At 43.1% G+C, this 16605-nt stretch overlaps 2 protein-coding genes and 1 long non-coding RNA gene across 3 annotated transcripts; 1 reads left to right on the top strand and 2 right to left on the bottom strand.

Annotated features, from left to right (window-relative positions):
• The first annotated feature begins 702 nt into the window (after window positions 1-702).
• On the top strand, window positions 703-1894 carry LOC128873991 (uncharacterized). Its single transcript, XR_008456537.1, has 2 exons — window positions 703-1537; window positions 1629-1894. It is a non-coding gene; the product is annotated as an uncharacterized LOC128873991 (long non-coding RNA).
• Window positions 1682-4312, bottom strand: LOC128873982 (uncharacterized). The gene is made up of 4 exons (XM_054118110.1): window positions 3686-4312; window positions 2798-3258; window positions 2004-2437; window positions 1682-1821 (listed from the first exon to the last, which is right to left on the bottom strand). Exons 1-4 carry the CDS (start codon window positions 3768-3770, stop codon window positions 1788-1790), a joined length of 1014 nt encoding a protein of 337 aa, XP_053974085.1. The 5' UTR covers window positions 3771-4312; the 3' UTR covers window positions 1682-1787.
• Window positions 4313-13266: 8954 nt separating this feature from the next.
• LOC128873349 (uncharacterized) lies at window positions 13267-16040 on the bottom strand. Its single transcript, XM_054116871.1, has 4 exons — window positions 15882-16040; window positions 14715-14855; window positions 13922-14150; window positions 13267-13441 (listed from the first exon to the last, which is right to left on the bottom strand). Exons 2-4 carry the CDS (start codon window positions 14794-14796, stop codon window positions 13390-13392), a joined length of 363 nt encoding a protein of 120 aa, XP_053972846.1. The 5' UTR covers window positions 14797-14855; window positions 15882-16040; the 3' UTR covers window positions 13267-13389.
• Between the last annotated feature and the right edge of the window lie 565 nt (window positions 16041-16605).

The following is a 16605-nucleotide window of genomic DNA, read 5'->3' as shown; positions in this document are numbered from 1 at the left end:
TGTTATTCATCCTCCATTCACCCACAGAACATTGTTAAATGTCACCCGTTAAAAATTCAGCTGAGACGTTACATTCTCTTTTAGGAAAAAACGACCTCTATCCAGGGAAGTGTAGTTTAAGCGTAGTTCTACATCTTATTGTTCGCTAAAGAATAGCAGAAGAAAATAGCGTATGGTTGCACGCAGTTTAATGGAAGGAAATAAATTGCTAATCAAGCAGGAATCAAAGGAACATTGGAGAACAAAGAATTGTACAAAATGAATGGTTCCAGGTGGGTGGACAGATAATTGCTTCCGTGAGATTTCGACGACCGGTTCAATGCCAATAGCACTCGCTTCAAGGAATTTCGAAACCATGGAACAGGAAGATTTCAAGATCAGAAGCGGATATAACTTCCTATGAATCACACGAATGTACAGGGTGTTCAGAGAAGAATTCAACAAACATCTGTTTAGTCACCAAACCTATTTTAAACCAAGAAATATCATATTTATTACATGCTTGTTTCGTTTCATTACTCAATCATGTTGAAGACGAGCTATCGAGCATATCATAGTCGCTATAACATAGTGCCAGAATAATCTTCACGCACTTATGTCATTCTACGTAATAAATTTTGGAAAACATACTTTGCTCTACATAAAAATAGCAATTTGTGAAGTACTTCAGCAAAGATTGATTCACTTTCAATCGCGTAACGATTTCCAGCGAACAGTGAGCAAGCAAATCGCGTGTCTACGTAAATTGAAAATTTACCGTGACCCTCGCAGTAATATCTATGCAAATGGTGAAACGGCTTTAATGGTATTTTTATGGAACGGGTTTTACGAAATAATAGCGGATGATCGGTAGAAAAGTAAACGAACGTGGTCATGACTTCTAACGCATGCTTTCCTGGAAGCAATTAAAGGGTAGTCTTAGTGCTTGATGACCCTCGTTTGTTCTTAGAAACTATCGCATAGATCAATATTTGACGACCTTCGGATTTAGGTTTGTTAAACCTATGGAATCCCTGCTGAACCTCATAAATCCCTAAAACTCATTCTCCACAAAGGGAACAGAGGGTCTCCGTTATGTTTAGGATCGTTTTCCCATTTCAAGGAACGCAATTTATTATTTTATCACATTATAGGTTTTATTGAAAAGACATGCTTGTACCAGACGCCATTTACTTTTATTCGACTGTAATTAAAATTTATTTGACGATTTTACTGGACAGTATTCCATGATTGGCGAATTCCTCCAGTAATTATAGATTGTTACGTCGAGAATCACGTCAAGTAAAATGAATGAACTTTTACAAGGATTTTCCTTCCAACCTTATAATTAATCTTAAAGTCTTAAATTAATAGGTATCTTATGTCGCTCTGACTAATTGAAAATATAAATTACAGAATGGGATTGCCAATTGAAGGGAACTCGTAGATCAGCTGGGGAGATTGTCCCTGGATTCGACTAACTTATCATTATTTGAATAGACATTGAATCACCAAGAAGAACTATTCTTTCATAAATTACCTCTCAACCACCTTTCGGGTATTAATTTTAAAAAAATATTTCACTATTAACCAAAATTTTGAATGAACTGATGATTAATGAATTTCTCTCACTGGGTCAATCTTTACAGCTTCGTGCAGTACAAAAGGGGTGGGGAGTCACTCATTCGGGGAAGGACATTGATAGGAACGCGAAGGTTTGTTCCTCCTCCTGTTTCTTCTTGGATTCAGCATCGATGACGTGGCGTTTGTGGTGTCCTTCGATCAGTCTGCATCAGATGCCTCCTCGATTATTCCTCAGACGTTTGTGGGCGTCGTTTTTTCCTGGACAAATTCAACCAATTCAATTATAACATATTCTCTACGTCAATTAGAAAACCACCACACCTATCATCAGGTATGTATTCTCCAACCTTGATATTCCACTAGCCATAGCTTCTTCTCTCTCAAAAAAAAAATTGAAATATTTATTGCATCGACTGTCCAAACAAAACAAAAAAACTCACCCATTGGGAGCTCCCCCGTAAGCGGTCGCCACAGAACTGGCAACACCTCTTTTGCTAGTGGAGTAGCTGTTGGCGATCGCAGTGACAGCACCAGGGAAGGAACCCGACGATCCAGCTCGCGTGGACACTCCAGGGAAGCTGAACACCATTGGGAAGTAGTTGTTTAAGTTAGGATACTTCTGACGGCGACGGTTTCCTTTGAAAGGCACAAAGGGAACGGTGGGCTCGTCATCGTCTTCTTCGTCCTCGTCGTCGTCGTCGTCGTCGTCATCGTCGTCCTCGACCACGACTGGGGGCTTCTTGGGCTTCTTTCCACGATTCACTTTCGGACGATTCGCAGATGTCCCTGGGGTAGAGTACGCGGGCTCCTCAGCTGGAGTCACGACAGTCGCTTCGGTGGTGTACACTGGGACTGGCTCTGGCTCTGGTTGACCCTGATGCGAGCGATTTGATTTTCATAGAAATGTTCACAAATATTCATATAAGGCCGATCGCACACGAGAGCAACTGATCAGTTTCAAATCACTCTGAAACTAGTTGCATGTGACCGTGGAATCTAGGTAAAAGAAAGATAGTGGAGTAGGTAATACAAAGAGCGCAAACGGTTTGCGACACTAATTTCGAACCGGTTGCGCTCGTGTGCGTTCGGTACAACGATCAACGCGTTAACCCTGTAAAGACCGATTTTTATTTCTGCCAACCACTATCGATATTGGTATTGGTTATCGGTAGAGGTTCGATACAATTCATTTCTAAAAGAGAGTATTATGTTAAAAAGAGGTCTAAATCAGTACCTGAGGAGGCAAGCTGCCCTTGTGATGGTTTTGATCCTCTTCCCCATGTTGTGGTTCCTCTTGGGGATACTGGGCTTCCTCCTGAGGATAGTTCCCTTCCTGAGGACGAGGTTCTTCCGGCTGATAGCCGCCTTCTTCTTGCACAGGAGTCTGTTGGTTGTAGGTGTAAGAGTCTTCTGAGCCTGGAGCTGCTTGAGCTTCCGCGCTGGAGACCTCCTGCTCCTCGATTGGTTCTGGACCGTTCCTCAAGTGTGGCGTCTGCATGCCACCGAAGAAGGCCGCCTCTCCGCTCACGGCGTTGCCTTGGGCGAAGACGCCCGTTGCTTGACCACCGTTCGAGCGTCGCACTGGTCTGTAGTAGCCGGTGAACATCATCGCCCTATTGGGATAGGGGTGCACGGCTGTCCTCTTTTCACGCAAGAAGACTATAGGGTTGCCGTAGGGGTCCAGCATCACTGAAACTTTGAAGAGTGCAACCGGCTTTTAACAAGTAGCTCACAGACAATTATGAAATTTATACTCCTACACTCTTTTCCTCGCAACCTACACTCTTTAAAGTTGGAAACTGCTAAGTATAACGCTAACTATAATCTATGAAAAATTGTAAGATATATCAATTCGAATCCCACTGGTCCAAATAGACAAAAGTCCCATCCCTTCGTATATAAACACATACTACAGTCCCTGGACCATGGATATTGTCCTCGGTGATGTTCACCTCCACAGTGATCCTGATACCACAAAATCTTCACCAGCAGTGACCAAATCCTGACCATCACCTATCCCCCAAAAATTCTAATCGCTACATTTTGAACTCCATCCAAGAACAACCTCTTCAGGCCCTCGTCGCGACCCTTCATCATCATCATCATCTCTAAGTATACTTACTTGGTTCCGCGGGTATAGCCCTGGACTCCGCCACGGCGATGATCGCCGCGACGACCAGGAGGACGAGGCTCATCCACTGCGTCATCCCCGAAGACCCAAGGACGTGTTCGATCAGGATGAGGTGCAACTTGAAAAAACTGATCCTCCGGTTAGAGATTTCTGTTTCAGGACACTGTTTCCACTGGGTGTTCCCGTAAGCGGTGATCGACGAGGTATCCAAGCACTACCTAACCCAAGGTCTACCTGGCTGGCGAACTTTTTGCGCGATGCTGCTATCGTCGAAGCAGCGATTGCTTTTATACCAGAAGCTAGGGGGATGGGAACGTCGCCGACGTAGACGCAGGGCATGGGACGGGATCGGTCGGATCCACGCGCGGAACGGGGATACGGGATCCTCTGGGTCCCCCACCATGACTTGTCAGGTGGTTGCCTCGTACCCAACAGGATCGTCGTAACGCAAACGTCCGTCTCGTTCAACGAGACGTGATCCTCATACGCGAGTAGACACCCGTTGAATCGAACGCATTAATTGCGATCCCCGTCGATCCTCCGAATTCGGCTGATCGAGTTACACAACGCGACTGGAGGCAAGGAGGACTCGATGCTGAGGTTACGGGCTGGAGAACACTTAGGTGAGATGAGAGGACATTGGGTGCATTCAGCAGAGACAACAGTTAGTTAGTTAGTTAAGACGGACATCCCCTCAAAACCTGACCTTTAACCTGACCTTTAACCTGACCGATGGAAGTCAATGAAGATCCGAGTGAGTTTAACCCTACAGTGCGCATTGATGCACACATGCATCAACCGCAAACTTGTACAAAAAGATAGCCACCGCGGATGATTGGTATCGTTCGCATGTTTTTCTCCCATACAATTCTCTTATTACTATGCAAATACTTCCGAAACGATTCGATACACGTCAATGTCTCCAGAATTTGATCGACGATACGGAGGATGTTTGTCGCTTTTCCTTGTTCAGCGATGGTGGTCGCTGATCGTGAATCACAGAGATCGATGCCTGATAAGAGGATCTAACGCTAGAATAACAGAGGTTCATACATTTTCAATCGTTCTATAAATAAACGCCAATCCAAGGAACGAGCCAGGACGATGGTTTCCGCTGATCCCTTCAACCGCGAGCGTACTTTCACGGGAATTCACGTTTCCAGAATTTCGATTCCTCCCTTTCACGCTCCGTGGATCTTCGCGACCCCCTTCTTCCACGAATTTCCACCCTCCTGGGAGTCGCTGACATCCAAAAATATTCTATGGAATGTCTCGGAGGCTTCGAGAGGTCATCTTCTGACAGCTTGAACTCTGGCTGGTACTTGTCTCTGTTAATACTTGTCTTCAGGGACGGAGGTCAAAGTTTAAGAACGGTCTATCCAATATGTGTTAAACGAACCGAAGGATTGGTTTTAGGTAATTCTGTTGCTTCTCGCGGCGAGTTCGAAGCTGAAAAAGACACAACGGAGGTAGGGACAGTGACACGTCGAGGCGGATCTGTCTGTATTCGCTTGAAATTCAGAGCACGAGCTCCGCGGCCACCGCCATTGGACTCTTACGGACTTTTGATCATCCCCAAGAGTTATCGTCGCCTCTGACCAGTCATACGCGCAGACGTCCGAGCGTGTATGACTGACATAATATTAATATTAAGAGGTTACGTCAAACAGACGTCGTTAACCGTATCGGGACCGATGTACGGATCGCTTTCGTACCGATCCACGCTGGGACGGACTTCCCAAAACGTGGTCCACATTCTGATTCGCGATTTATCGATTCTCTGTACAAAATTATGCGCGATGGCTATTAAACAATAGAGACATTCGTAATTAGATTTATTTTAAGAATTTGATAATCACACATTTCAGCCACGTTTAAGGGAGAGGGACGGGTGGGGGGTTGTTCCGCTGTGCATCGCAACGAGCGAGCCTTCGACTGACAGAAATAGACAGACGGTCGTGCTATCGATTCATAAATAATCCGGCTGTACTCTGCAAGCATAGGTGGCCGTGATTCACCTGCGATTAGTCAGGATCAAACGTCAATTGTTGTCGGATACGCGTATGGACGATGTCCTCTTTAGATTAGATTCTAAGACATTGTTATCCGGAATTGGAAACATGCAGAAATAGTGATTATATTAAATTGGTATCGAATAGACAGGTCTGGATTAGATGGATTTTCTAGATGAGAATATTTCAGAAATGTTGTAATTTTGTACATATTTTAGCTCGAAGCACAGCACCGAATGAAGCTTAATTGCGATTAGTAGAGGCATCAAGCAGACCTAACTGTCCATCTTGATTCAAATTGATCCACATAATTCCTTTTCGGTGATTAATTCATCACCATCGATCGCCTGGTCGGTATACCGCTACCAGCCGCTGAATACTTCATGAATTCGTACTATTTCATGAATCAACTTCCAAACGCACCGTTTTCCAAGTCACGCATATATCGTATTTTCGAGCGTGACCAGGCGACGCAAACCAGCCCACGTCCAAGCTCTGATAGGACGAACGGCCGTTCCACTCGGATGCAGCTGGATTCGCGATCGTTCGCAAAAACGTAAATTACATCGGTAACTCGACATTTTTTTTTCACGGTGATTTCTCACGACGAATTTACATAACGATTATCCTCGCGAGAGGAAAATGGAACCTGCCATTTCTCTGCTTGGGACGAAGACGAAGGCTTTGATCCTGGCAGTTTCTATTCCTCGAGGCAATATGAATCGAAAAGTCCTTTTTCATGTTGCGACCCGAAGCTTCGTTATCGGGATAGAAACATTCTCATGGACAGGTTTTGAATAACGATTGAATAATTGAATCACTATATTATTATATTATAAAATTTGAAAGTTATAGCGATTATCTTTTGTTCGGTGACTGGGAATTCAAGGCTCGGTTCGACGACCGCGAAAACGATCCTATTTCGCAGATCGTCCTCTCCAAAGAGAACGCAGAAATCAGTCCATTGTTCCCCGTTAAAATTCACGACGCGCGCTCCTTCGCCAGACCTATAGTTGCCTAGATACCATCATGATCTCAGAGAATCGACACACGCTTTTATCGACACGCATCTGCATAGCAACAATGCCCCCCACATATCCCAGAAACCAATTACAACAAGCATCGATAACAACTTGCAATTCTTATCGACTTGCAGACAAGTCAGTCAATATATTGCTAAAATACTCTCACAGAAATCTGATCTTAATTTTAATTAAAACTACTCTATCGTGTTACAAATATATCGAGAATCGACTTCGTATCAAAATGAAATATTAACTCAAGGAAATTGAGAAACTGGATCGAACTTTATTCTAAAGTATTATGCACGAAGCTTGGCTTGGAGGATTTCTGCTATAATTTTGCGAGTCGCCCCGGCACGCTAATGCACGTCAAACAGTTCCACGCGGCTCGTAAATTCGGGCAACGCGGTTATGGATGGATTCAGTATCGGCGAACGCATCGACGGGAGCTCGTAAACAGTTGGCGAATCGCCATATGTCATCCGGTGGAGGATCTCCGCGGGCAGAGGGCATGCAAAACGATGATGCAAGTCCCATAACAATGGAATCCAGTGGCCGTCCGTTTCTGCGTCGGTCTTTTGAGCCATTCGTCTTCAGGAATCCCTTTGTTTCGCCGTTTTCTGTCGTTTTTCCACGGATCACTCCGATCACTCCATCCAAGGCGATCGCGACAACCTCTGGCTATCGAGTTAGGACAATGAAATTTCCCGACGTTGTTTGTAGTAACGTAACAAGATCAATTAATTATTACTTTGTTCGCGCGAGGAACTCAAAGTTGTCCGTTTTATATCGCTGGGATCAAATTTCGAACGTGCCTTATAATAATTCTAGGCATTTCCCGTTCGGTTCCAGGATATTCGAGCGGAACCGGACGATACCGTTTCGTGTGGCTGATTAACAACTCATCGGAGGCCTCGATTTGGGTCAGAATGGTAATGAGTGCAGCAGAAAAGATCCTACGCAAGTGCTCGATATGAATATGCGGTTATTGATAGCGACGGTGACGAAGCGGAAAAGTAGCAATGGCAGGAAGCTCCGAAATATTAAAATCGATAGAAATAACGGTTACTGTCTGTGCTATTGTACCATTTTAGACCTCGATGGCATCGATTATGGTACCATTTTAGCAACGACCTTCATAGTGTCGCACAATCACACGTTACTTGTCAATGGAATATTAATTTGCACTATTTTTAATAATATCACACAATAGCGCCATTTTACCAATATTCTTCAGAATCTCCCACAACGATATCACTTTCTTCTGAAATTCATTGCGAACTTCTCTTTGTTGATTTCCTGCAATTTTATTACGAATACCCTCCAGAAACGGTACGGTCCAATGGTACCGTTTTCTGGAGGAGCCTCCGTGACTTCATTTTGAGGATCCTCGAGTAATGAAAATTAGCTTAGAATGGAATCTTTTTGCTCTGGGGTGGTCTAAAAGACTCCATATGAAGTCCCAGCCCTAGTTATAGAACGGAACGAATAAACCCACCGCGAAAAACGATACGATTGTCTCACGTTTCGACAGTTCTCGCACGTGAGCAGACGGACGTGTCCGACTCGGTATGCCGCTGCACAGCACGTGTAAGCCGACATCGGTTGATTTTTGATTCAGTGCGCGCTGCTGTTCACGAAAACAGGAGCCGCGGACATCGTCTCCTGGGAACCACGGCTTTCGACGTTTTGCGACAAATATGCAAACTAACGAATGACTAACTTAAACAAGCCATTGTTCTAAGTTCGTATTATTAAAAAGAAAACGCCATTTATTTATTAGAGACACGGGAAAAATAATGAATCAAAGACAGAAGGGAATAGATGTCATGTTGATTAAACTTTAACCTCTTCAGGGACGACTTTTTTTTTATTATCAAATTTTTTTTTCTCTTTTGTCCATATATGCGGCCAAGGGCGTGAAGAAGTTAATTAGTATGCCCACATTATTTCCAACTTCTTATTCGAACATTCAGGTCAGGACTATATCATTTTGCATAATTCTGTGTTTTGTACCATTGTCTATCATTTTGGAACTCCACAAATTGTATGTTTTTAAGGTTTCTTTTCTCGCTGGACTTTTATATTCAGTTTTCATCATCTTCTTGAAAGCTTCATACTAATGCCGTTCGAGGTTCCCTTGATGAATTATTCGTTTTCGAGAATACAGCATTATATTCATGCGCAGGGGGGTATTAGGTATGTCGAATGAGTTTTGGGATACCGATTCCTGCGATTTAGATGCGTCTCATTTAAATATTCCATTCACGATTTTTCCTTGTTTTTAACAGTCCATTAGTTTAGGCAAGATAACAAGTGCAATAAAAATTGCAAAACAAGTGTTTCCACAAGTGCGTCAATTGACCTCTGCTTCCCTTTATCATAAAACCATGAAATATGACAATCTCTGGATCCATACATCCTTCTTATATTCCAAAATCTTCTCGATGTGGCCTTCTTTAGACCAGACAAAGGATGAAGACGTGCTAATCCAATCACTGTTCGCAGAAGCGACACTCCCTAGCACGCGTGCAATTTCCGGGAAGAAATTAGAAGGCCGATTGCCATTCCGTCCATGTGCCGATTGAAATTTTTTCGTTTATTATTTCTCCCCCTTCTGTTTTCGATTTTCCAATTCATCCGACTGGATCCGTCGTTGGTGATCTACGATTCAATAGAAATCCCGGGGGCGCGTGGATAGCGATGTTTAATTCAGGATCGTTTCTCAGAATAATTCCGACACCGCAAGTAATTTTACACCTCACGGATGCAGGTCTGCTCGTAAAAATCCGAGGGAAAGGACTCGCGGAAAAAACGGCAACGCGACGGAAATACAGCGCGTGTCATAAATATAGGGGAGAGTTAGGGGAATCGGAGATAGTTTAAAAGAAGTTATGCTCATTTCTACGCGAGTGTTAACGTTGGAAATCGAAGCTTAATACATTTTTGTTATAAAAATAATTGTAAATTTATAAATTTTTATTAAATCATCAAAGGCTCTTCGCGACAGGAGCTGCCGCTTTCCCAGGCTGCTCGATCGTTTGTCTTCGATTCGGCTGGGCTCGTTGGCCGCGGATTTCCGGGCATGCCTCTTCCTCCTGCTCCTTTTTCGTTCGGTGAATTCATTCCCGAAAGGACGACGACACCCGATTGGATCTTGTACGCGTGTAACGCGCCCCTATTTGAACACGAATCACGGAGACGCGGCCCGCCAAGATCAGGACAACGGGGCGGGTTGAAAGTCCGCGTTACACCTCGTGGATTGCGTTCATTTTGTAAATTTCCAGGATAAATTGGCGGGGGACAGGTGTTTTGCACCGTGTACTAGTATAACACGTACTAGACGCATATCCTGTTCAGTGGCGTTGAAAACCCTGCTGAATGAACAACGAGGCCTCTTTGAGGCGACTTTGTCTGAGTAGGAAATGGGATGGGTACGAGGAAGAAATAAGGAAAAGGAATCTATCTACATGTAATGCTATTTCTCTTTTTTATTTGTGCATGTATTTTCGTTTACAAGTAGGATTTGATGACAATAGAGTGCTATAGAGAATCCAAATGATAATATGATATATTTGTTTTTGGAAAATTACCAAATTTATTTGGCAGTTCCTATATTCTTTGAGTTTTGAACCTACTCTTCTATATAATAGTCCAGAAGATAACTATAATTATTAGAATTTATACAATTTATAGAATTTATAGAATTTATAGAAGGCACTGCTCAGAGTATTTCCACAAGAACAAGACTATGAAACATAATTTCATCAGGAATTATGTCTTGATCAAAAGTGAAATAACCTTCTCCAACATCTCTCTCTCTCTCTCTCTCTCAAACTCACCACTATACTCAACAATCCCAAAGGAGAACTACCAATATCAGATATCCCTCCATCATATACAAAATCTTGATCGAAAATGAAATAACCTTCTTCGACAACTCTAATCGCTCAATCTGAATTCCAGCCGCAGTCTCCCAGCTCGACAACACCAGAGGAAGCTCCCATAAGGAAAGTTTCCCTAAACGATCGTCTTCCATCCCATTTCGCTTAGAGACGATGAACCATCATCCTCCCCCTGCTCCTCCCACGCCCGTTCTATACCACTGATCTCACTGATCAGCAGTCAGAGGATCGACGCCGGCTAGCCGACTGGAATTTACCGTCCAGTCTTTCCAGGGAAGACATAAAATAGTCGCAGGTGTACTGTCGGCCGACATAAACGGCCGCGAGTATTCGCAACGTTGGCTACGGATTCTGCATCCCGATGTGAAACGAGATCTGTTCGATGCACCTGCCTGTTCCGTCAACCATCGACGGGCCTCACTGAAAATCGCTCGTGAATCGGTTATCTGCATTCATGGGACGCGATGCCGCTTCCGGACTCTGACGGCGGTCACAAACGCAGAGACAGTTTATCACCCTGTCCACTGGGGTTGGGTTCGCTTTGAGGGATCCTTGGGGATTCCTTAGGGGAGTTCCAGGGGTTAGATACAGTTGACCCTTGCTTGTAAGAAGAAAATCATCCTCAGCTTCGGATATCACGAATTTATAACTGAACCCAGTACCCTCTGGCCTCCCGTAGTTTCTATTACCTAAACCGAAACCATGGTCAAATGAGGTTCTACTGCACCCTGGTGTTGCTGTTTATGGCGTTCATAGTAATAAAACTCCAAGAGGAGACGGACTTTACTCGCGACCACTGTTGAACGAGGTAAATTCTTTAAACAAGAATAATTTCCTAATGTCGTCTTTAGAAAGTAGAATGAAAGTGTGATAGGGATTGAAGGTTTGATCGCTGCGTCCTGATTATTGATGCTATGTACTGCTCCAAGAGTTGTAGTCGTCGATCACCGAGTCAATGCATGGGGTGCATTATCAAACTGGTCAGTGATGCTATCTACTACCTCGATTGATTGCAGTCACTGCTTGTCAATCAAACGTGTGGGCTAAATTGTTGAAGCAATCTAGTCTCTGATGTTGACTACTCCAAGCCTGTGTAAATAATTAAAAAACTTTCTTTTCCCGTAGGATAGAATAAGAAAGGATTAACGACAGAGGTAAACTAAACTTGTAGATCGAACGAGTTGTTTACGAGCTTCCTAGAGGCGCCAGTCGCCCGAGGGCTGCCTGGTCCTTTGAACTTGCCAGCATTAAATCAACGTCCACTCGGACATTGATAAGAGCAACGACGTCAAATACAGGAGTATGACGAACACTTAGTTACGTCAGCGTGGCTGCGAGTCCAGCCACGGATTCACCATAAAATATATAGTGCTAGCCGCGGATGACGCGCGGAATACATGATATACCTTCCCCTCGTATGAATAAAATCTCTTATTCGACGACGGCGATCCCAGTCGTTTCACGAATTAACAAGTCAGGGATCTGCTCGATTTAGACGATAAATCAAAACGGGAGAAGCTTTTTTCAAGACAGGAACCATCCAATAGTCGAATATGTTTTCTGCGATGATTCGAAGTATGGTAAGTTAAGAGGATGGTAAGTTAAGAGGACAGTTAGTTTTGTTTCGGCTGCTAGGTATATCGTCATTTTATTTCCTTACTTGGTAATTCCTACTATTCTTATCAATAAGTATCACTGTACCACTAAGTTATTAAATTCTTATAAAGGATATATTTTATCAAACCTAACCCTCGTTCAACAGTGGCTTTCTAGATTAAGGGTGAATACAAAGGCCCGCGTAAGTGTTTGAGATAGTCGATAATTTCGCTCGTGAAAAAAAGGAGAAACAAAGTGAACGAATAAAGATGAAGGTAGGAGGAAAGGTCCGTAAAGGTTTTGGACGTGCGTGTCACGTGCCACGGGATAGCGCGTCACGTGAGTCGCGGCGCGGTGGATCTGCGCGGGGCGTCATCGCATGAAGATCGCGATGGCGGCTGCCTTTTGACGCTTGGTCTGCCATATTTCAGGCGCAACCGATTTTTTCAGCTCGCAGACGGACACGGAATGCCTGACAATTCGCCAGCCTCGCGGCAAACTTATTGTGGTGTCGTGACGCGCTGTCCCATGAGGGTGCATTCGAAACGAGCACTCGAAACGATTTTATTTTATCCTTCGCAGAAGAATCTATTTCTTCCTGATTTGCATATTCGCGAATCGATTAACGATTGAGCTGAAATTGGTCAATTAAATTGACTGGAATTACTTTAGAAATAACTTTTGTGCTATGTTGGAACAAATTCGTAGTTTTTAAGCTAAAAACCGAAACCTGTATTTGATAGATATCTTTAGATAAGAGTGGATTTTCAAAAAGATCTTTCTGTTCTCATTTTGCTTTTAGCACTTTAAGGTGGATGTTCTAATTTTCTTAAAATTATTTTTCTAACCTGAATATTATACAAATTAAATTATACATTCACTTCTTCGCTAAAGATTTCCGAAATTCAAATCTAGATACAAATCTCAAAGAACGAATAAAAAATAAATAAACTATATTTGACTTTTACGGAATTTATCTTATTTCTGTAAAAGAGGCAGATTTTAATAAGGTTTTAATAAGGTTTCGTAGTCAGAACTGCTGTGATACAGAGAATTTTTATTATCCTTTTTGTTACATGGTCATGGTCCGAAAGAGGGCCGAAAGGTATGGTCGGAATTGGGTGTGTGAGGATCGTGCGGTTGTCCTCAGAGTGGAATTTTCATCGTTTCCTAGATTTCAGTAGATACCCCGCGACGCCCATGTCCAGATACCTAAAAAGAACATTGATTTAATTAGAGAGTAATTCATGTGAGATGACCATACTCCAAAGGCAAAACAGAAAAAGTAATAGCGATGTAAGAATAGCAATATTCAATGCGAGCGAACCTTAAATCTATTTTTTAATTTGTTACTAGTGCTTTGAAGAAACATCGTAATGGAGTGGATAGAATAATCATGGCGCCATGCTTCAAATTATTCTAGTCGAATTTTGCTAATCACGTGGATTTTTTTAACCGAGATAGGAACAACACAATTACTAAACTGTATATTTGAATTAAGCTTGTATTTGACTCGAGCAATCTAAGCAATCTTAGAAATTTAAATTAGAATATTCTTAGTGGTGATCTAGCATCTATTTACTACCAATTGTCCATCCACTTTCTTCTCGCGTTTCCTTTATTTTTCATTTGCGCTTGAATTATTTTATATTGCCTTATTCCTTTTTAAAAATAGTGCTCTTGCGGGCTCACCTGTTTTGCAGAGTTGTAATTTCGCGTTTCTTTTGTCTTTTTTCAGAAGTAATCCGACTGCCATCGCTTGAAACGAATCGGGACGCGACTGCTGTTGATTTCTCTGGTGGACCGGTGGTGCCTGAAGGTATGTTAGTCAATCTTTTGCCCTGGCGGTTTTCCTTGGACTTTCTTCTGACGTTTAGATCTGATGAGACCACGATCTCGTCAAACGTTTGTCCAAAGACGGCTGAAACGTAAAAAGAAAAAATTAAAATCAATCTTAGAAAGGAAAAATCTATGAAAATCTATATTTATGACTTAGACAAGACAATGGATATATTTTTTGGCGAAAAGAATGATAAGCCAAAAATTTTTCGTTAAGACCGGGCAGACAAATCACACATAAACTCCAACATTTATTATTTTCATTTCAAAAGTCATCTATCACTTCCAACAAAAAATAATAACTTGTTAAATGTATCTCGTGGACCAAAGTATTTTTATTTAAATTCAACAACTGTTCGAAAGAAACATTGTATAGAGCACGAAATGACGTAAAGAGATGGAATATCTATTGTTTCAATTGCGTGTTACATTCAGCGCAAAAGTGAATGAAACAGAGTAAACTGAATCAAGGTTGCGGTTGCATGGTAAAACTACACCGCTGTGAAGACTTTTGTGCAATGAGAATAAGAAAACGCAATTGCGTTTTCGTGGCGCAATATTCTTGCAGAAATACACGTCGATCGACGATCGTTTAATTATTCATTCGTCGCGAACAGTTTCGTTGGCACAGTATGTATTTACTTACGTTTCTGATTTGATGGTGGTTGCTGGGCGTGGACGATCACGCAGGCCAATGTGATCACCAAAAGGGCCAAAAGGTTCGCCATTTTGCGAAGTTTAGAGTTTTATGTTTAATTTTTGATGAGGTCCGAAATGTTACTTAATTCTGCCAAGAAAAAAATAAATATACAAACAAATGAATTAAAAAACTTGCAAATGGATGATTTCAGAATGATACGTTAAATTAGAAGGTATTGAATGCGAATGACTCCTATATAGGCAGTCCTCTGATTCTAATCAAGAGCAAATCACTGTGTAAACAGACAACGTAAAGCCAAACAAGTGTATTTAAGAAAAGGTACTAGCACCGTATTTCGCTCAGCTTGTCAACAAGCTCAAGAGAGGAGAAATCAGAGACCATCACCTGATACTGCTAAACGAAAGACTAGTCAACTGGAAACACAGTGCTGGGGGGTAAGAATTTATTTTGTGTAACAATTAACAGGTGAAACGCAATATTCTTCACACACGAACGACAGGAACTCTTCCGTTCCATAGGTACCCAATTTTCAACTTCGTCACTTAAACATCCCCAAGTAAAGGTCAGTCGGAATGCAGTCTAAAAACTTTCGAGGAATTTTAAAAGAAATAGTCTCTGAGACTATCCAGTAACTTCGGAATCTATAAGATCAAGTGCAAAATGTGACATCTGCACAGCCTCCAGCTCGAGGAGAAAAGGATTCCCTTGAAATTCTAAACAAAATAGTTTCTGGGACCACTGAAAGGATTGTCTGAATCCAACAGAGAAGCTGACCTTCAAAAAATGGACAATCACCCAATAACTTCACTAGATATCATTCAGAGATCCAGCCGCAAGGCATAACATCCACGCAGCCTCCAGCTTGAGAAGAAGACTATTCCCTTAGAATTTTCAGCAGAATAGTCTCTGAGACCACTGAGACAGTCTTCTGCCCAACCCACCACCCGATCTCCAACAGAGAAAAAATAAGACAACCACCCAACAACGAACTTCACCATCTAAAGGAGCAATCACGAAATTGTGACATCTGCACAGCCTCCAGCTCGAGAAGAAGAAGATTCCAAGGAACTCGAGAGGAAAGTGCCTCGAGGATCACCAGGGGTACCGTTCCAAAGGGATCAAGGGATCCACACTCGAATCTCTCCGACTTACCGACGACTTGACCAGAAGATACTTTCCGAGTCGACAACCGCACGAGAAATGCGAGCACAATGCCGCGGAAGGCTTGAAGAGAGCATCGCGGATTCGCTATAGTGCGTGGCGAACAGGAACACGACGGGGGTAAGGCCCTGATCGAGGCGCCGCGAACCGTTCAGCAAACTGTAGATCGTTGCACCGGACAGACCGCTTTCTATTTCACTTTTTTTCCCCCCGTTTCGCGAGCGCGAGTCTCGCTCCACGTCGGAGCCGATCCGACTGGTTTGCCCGGCTCCGCAGGACTCTACGTGTCCAGGAGCGGCTAAACAATGCTTAACGATCAGGACGACGGACCTTTAACGAGCCCCTTTAATGCATCTCCGGTGTCACGAACGTCACTTCTTTCGGCTACCGTGCACCCCTCGTCGCACGATTATGATTGAGTGCTCTGGACACCGAGACGCGACCGATTTAGGGGACTCTCGGCTTTAGGTTAGATCATGCCTCGAGATTTTTCGAGAATCAGGAGTTTTGGGGGCAGGTTGCGTTCAACAGGTCCTGGAGACGAGGAGTTTGTGGATTTGGTTTTGGGAATTCTTGAGGAAAGTGGAGGTTTGGGAAGCTTGGTCACGTTGGACACTAAGATTTGACCAATTTAGGGGACTCTCGGCCTTAGGTTGGATCATGCCTCCAGATTTTTCGAGAATCAGGAGTTTTGGGGGTGGGTTGCGTTCAACAG

Source organism: Hylaeus volcanicus, chromosome 3 (genome assembly GCF_026283585.1).
Source record: "Hylaeus volcanicus isolate JK05 chromosome 3, UHH_iyHylVolc1.0_haploid, whole genome shotgun sequence".
Taxonomy (NCBI): domain Eukaryota; kingdom Metazoa; phylum Arthropoda; class Insecta; order Hymenoptera; family Colletidae; genus Hylaeus; species Hylaeus volcanicus.
The sequence above is the reverse complement of the archived record's forward strand: the minus strand, read 5'-3'. Positions and strand labels throughout refer to the sequence as shown.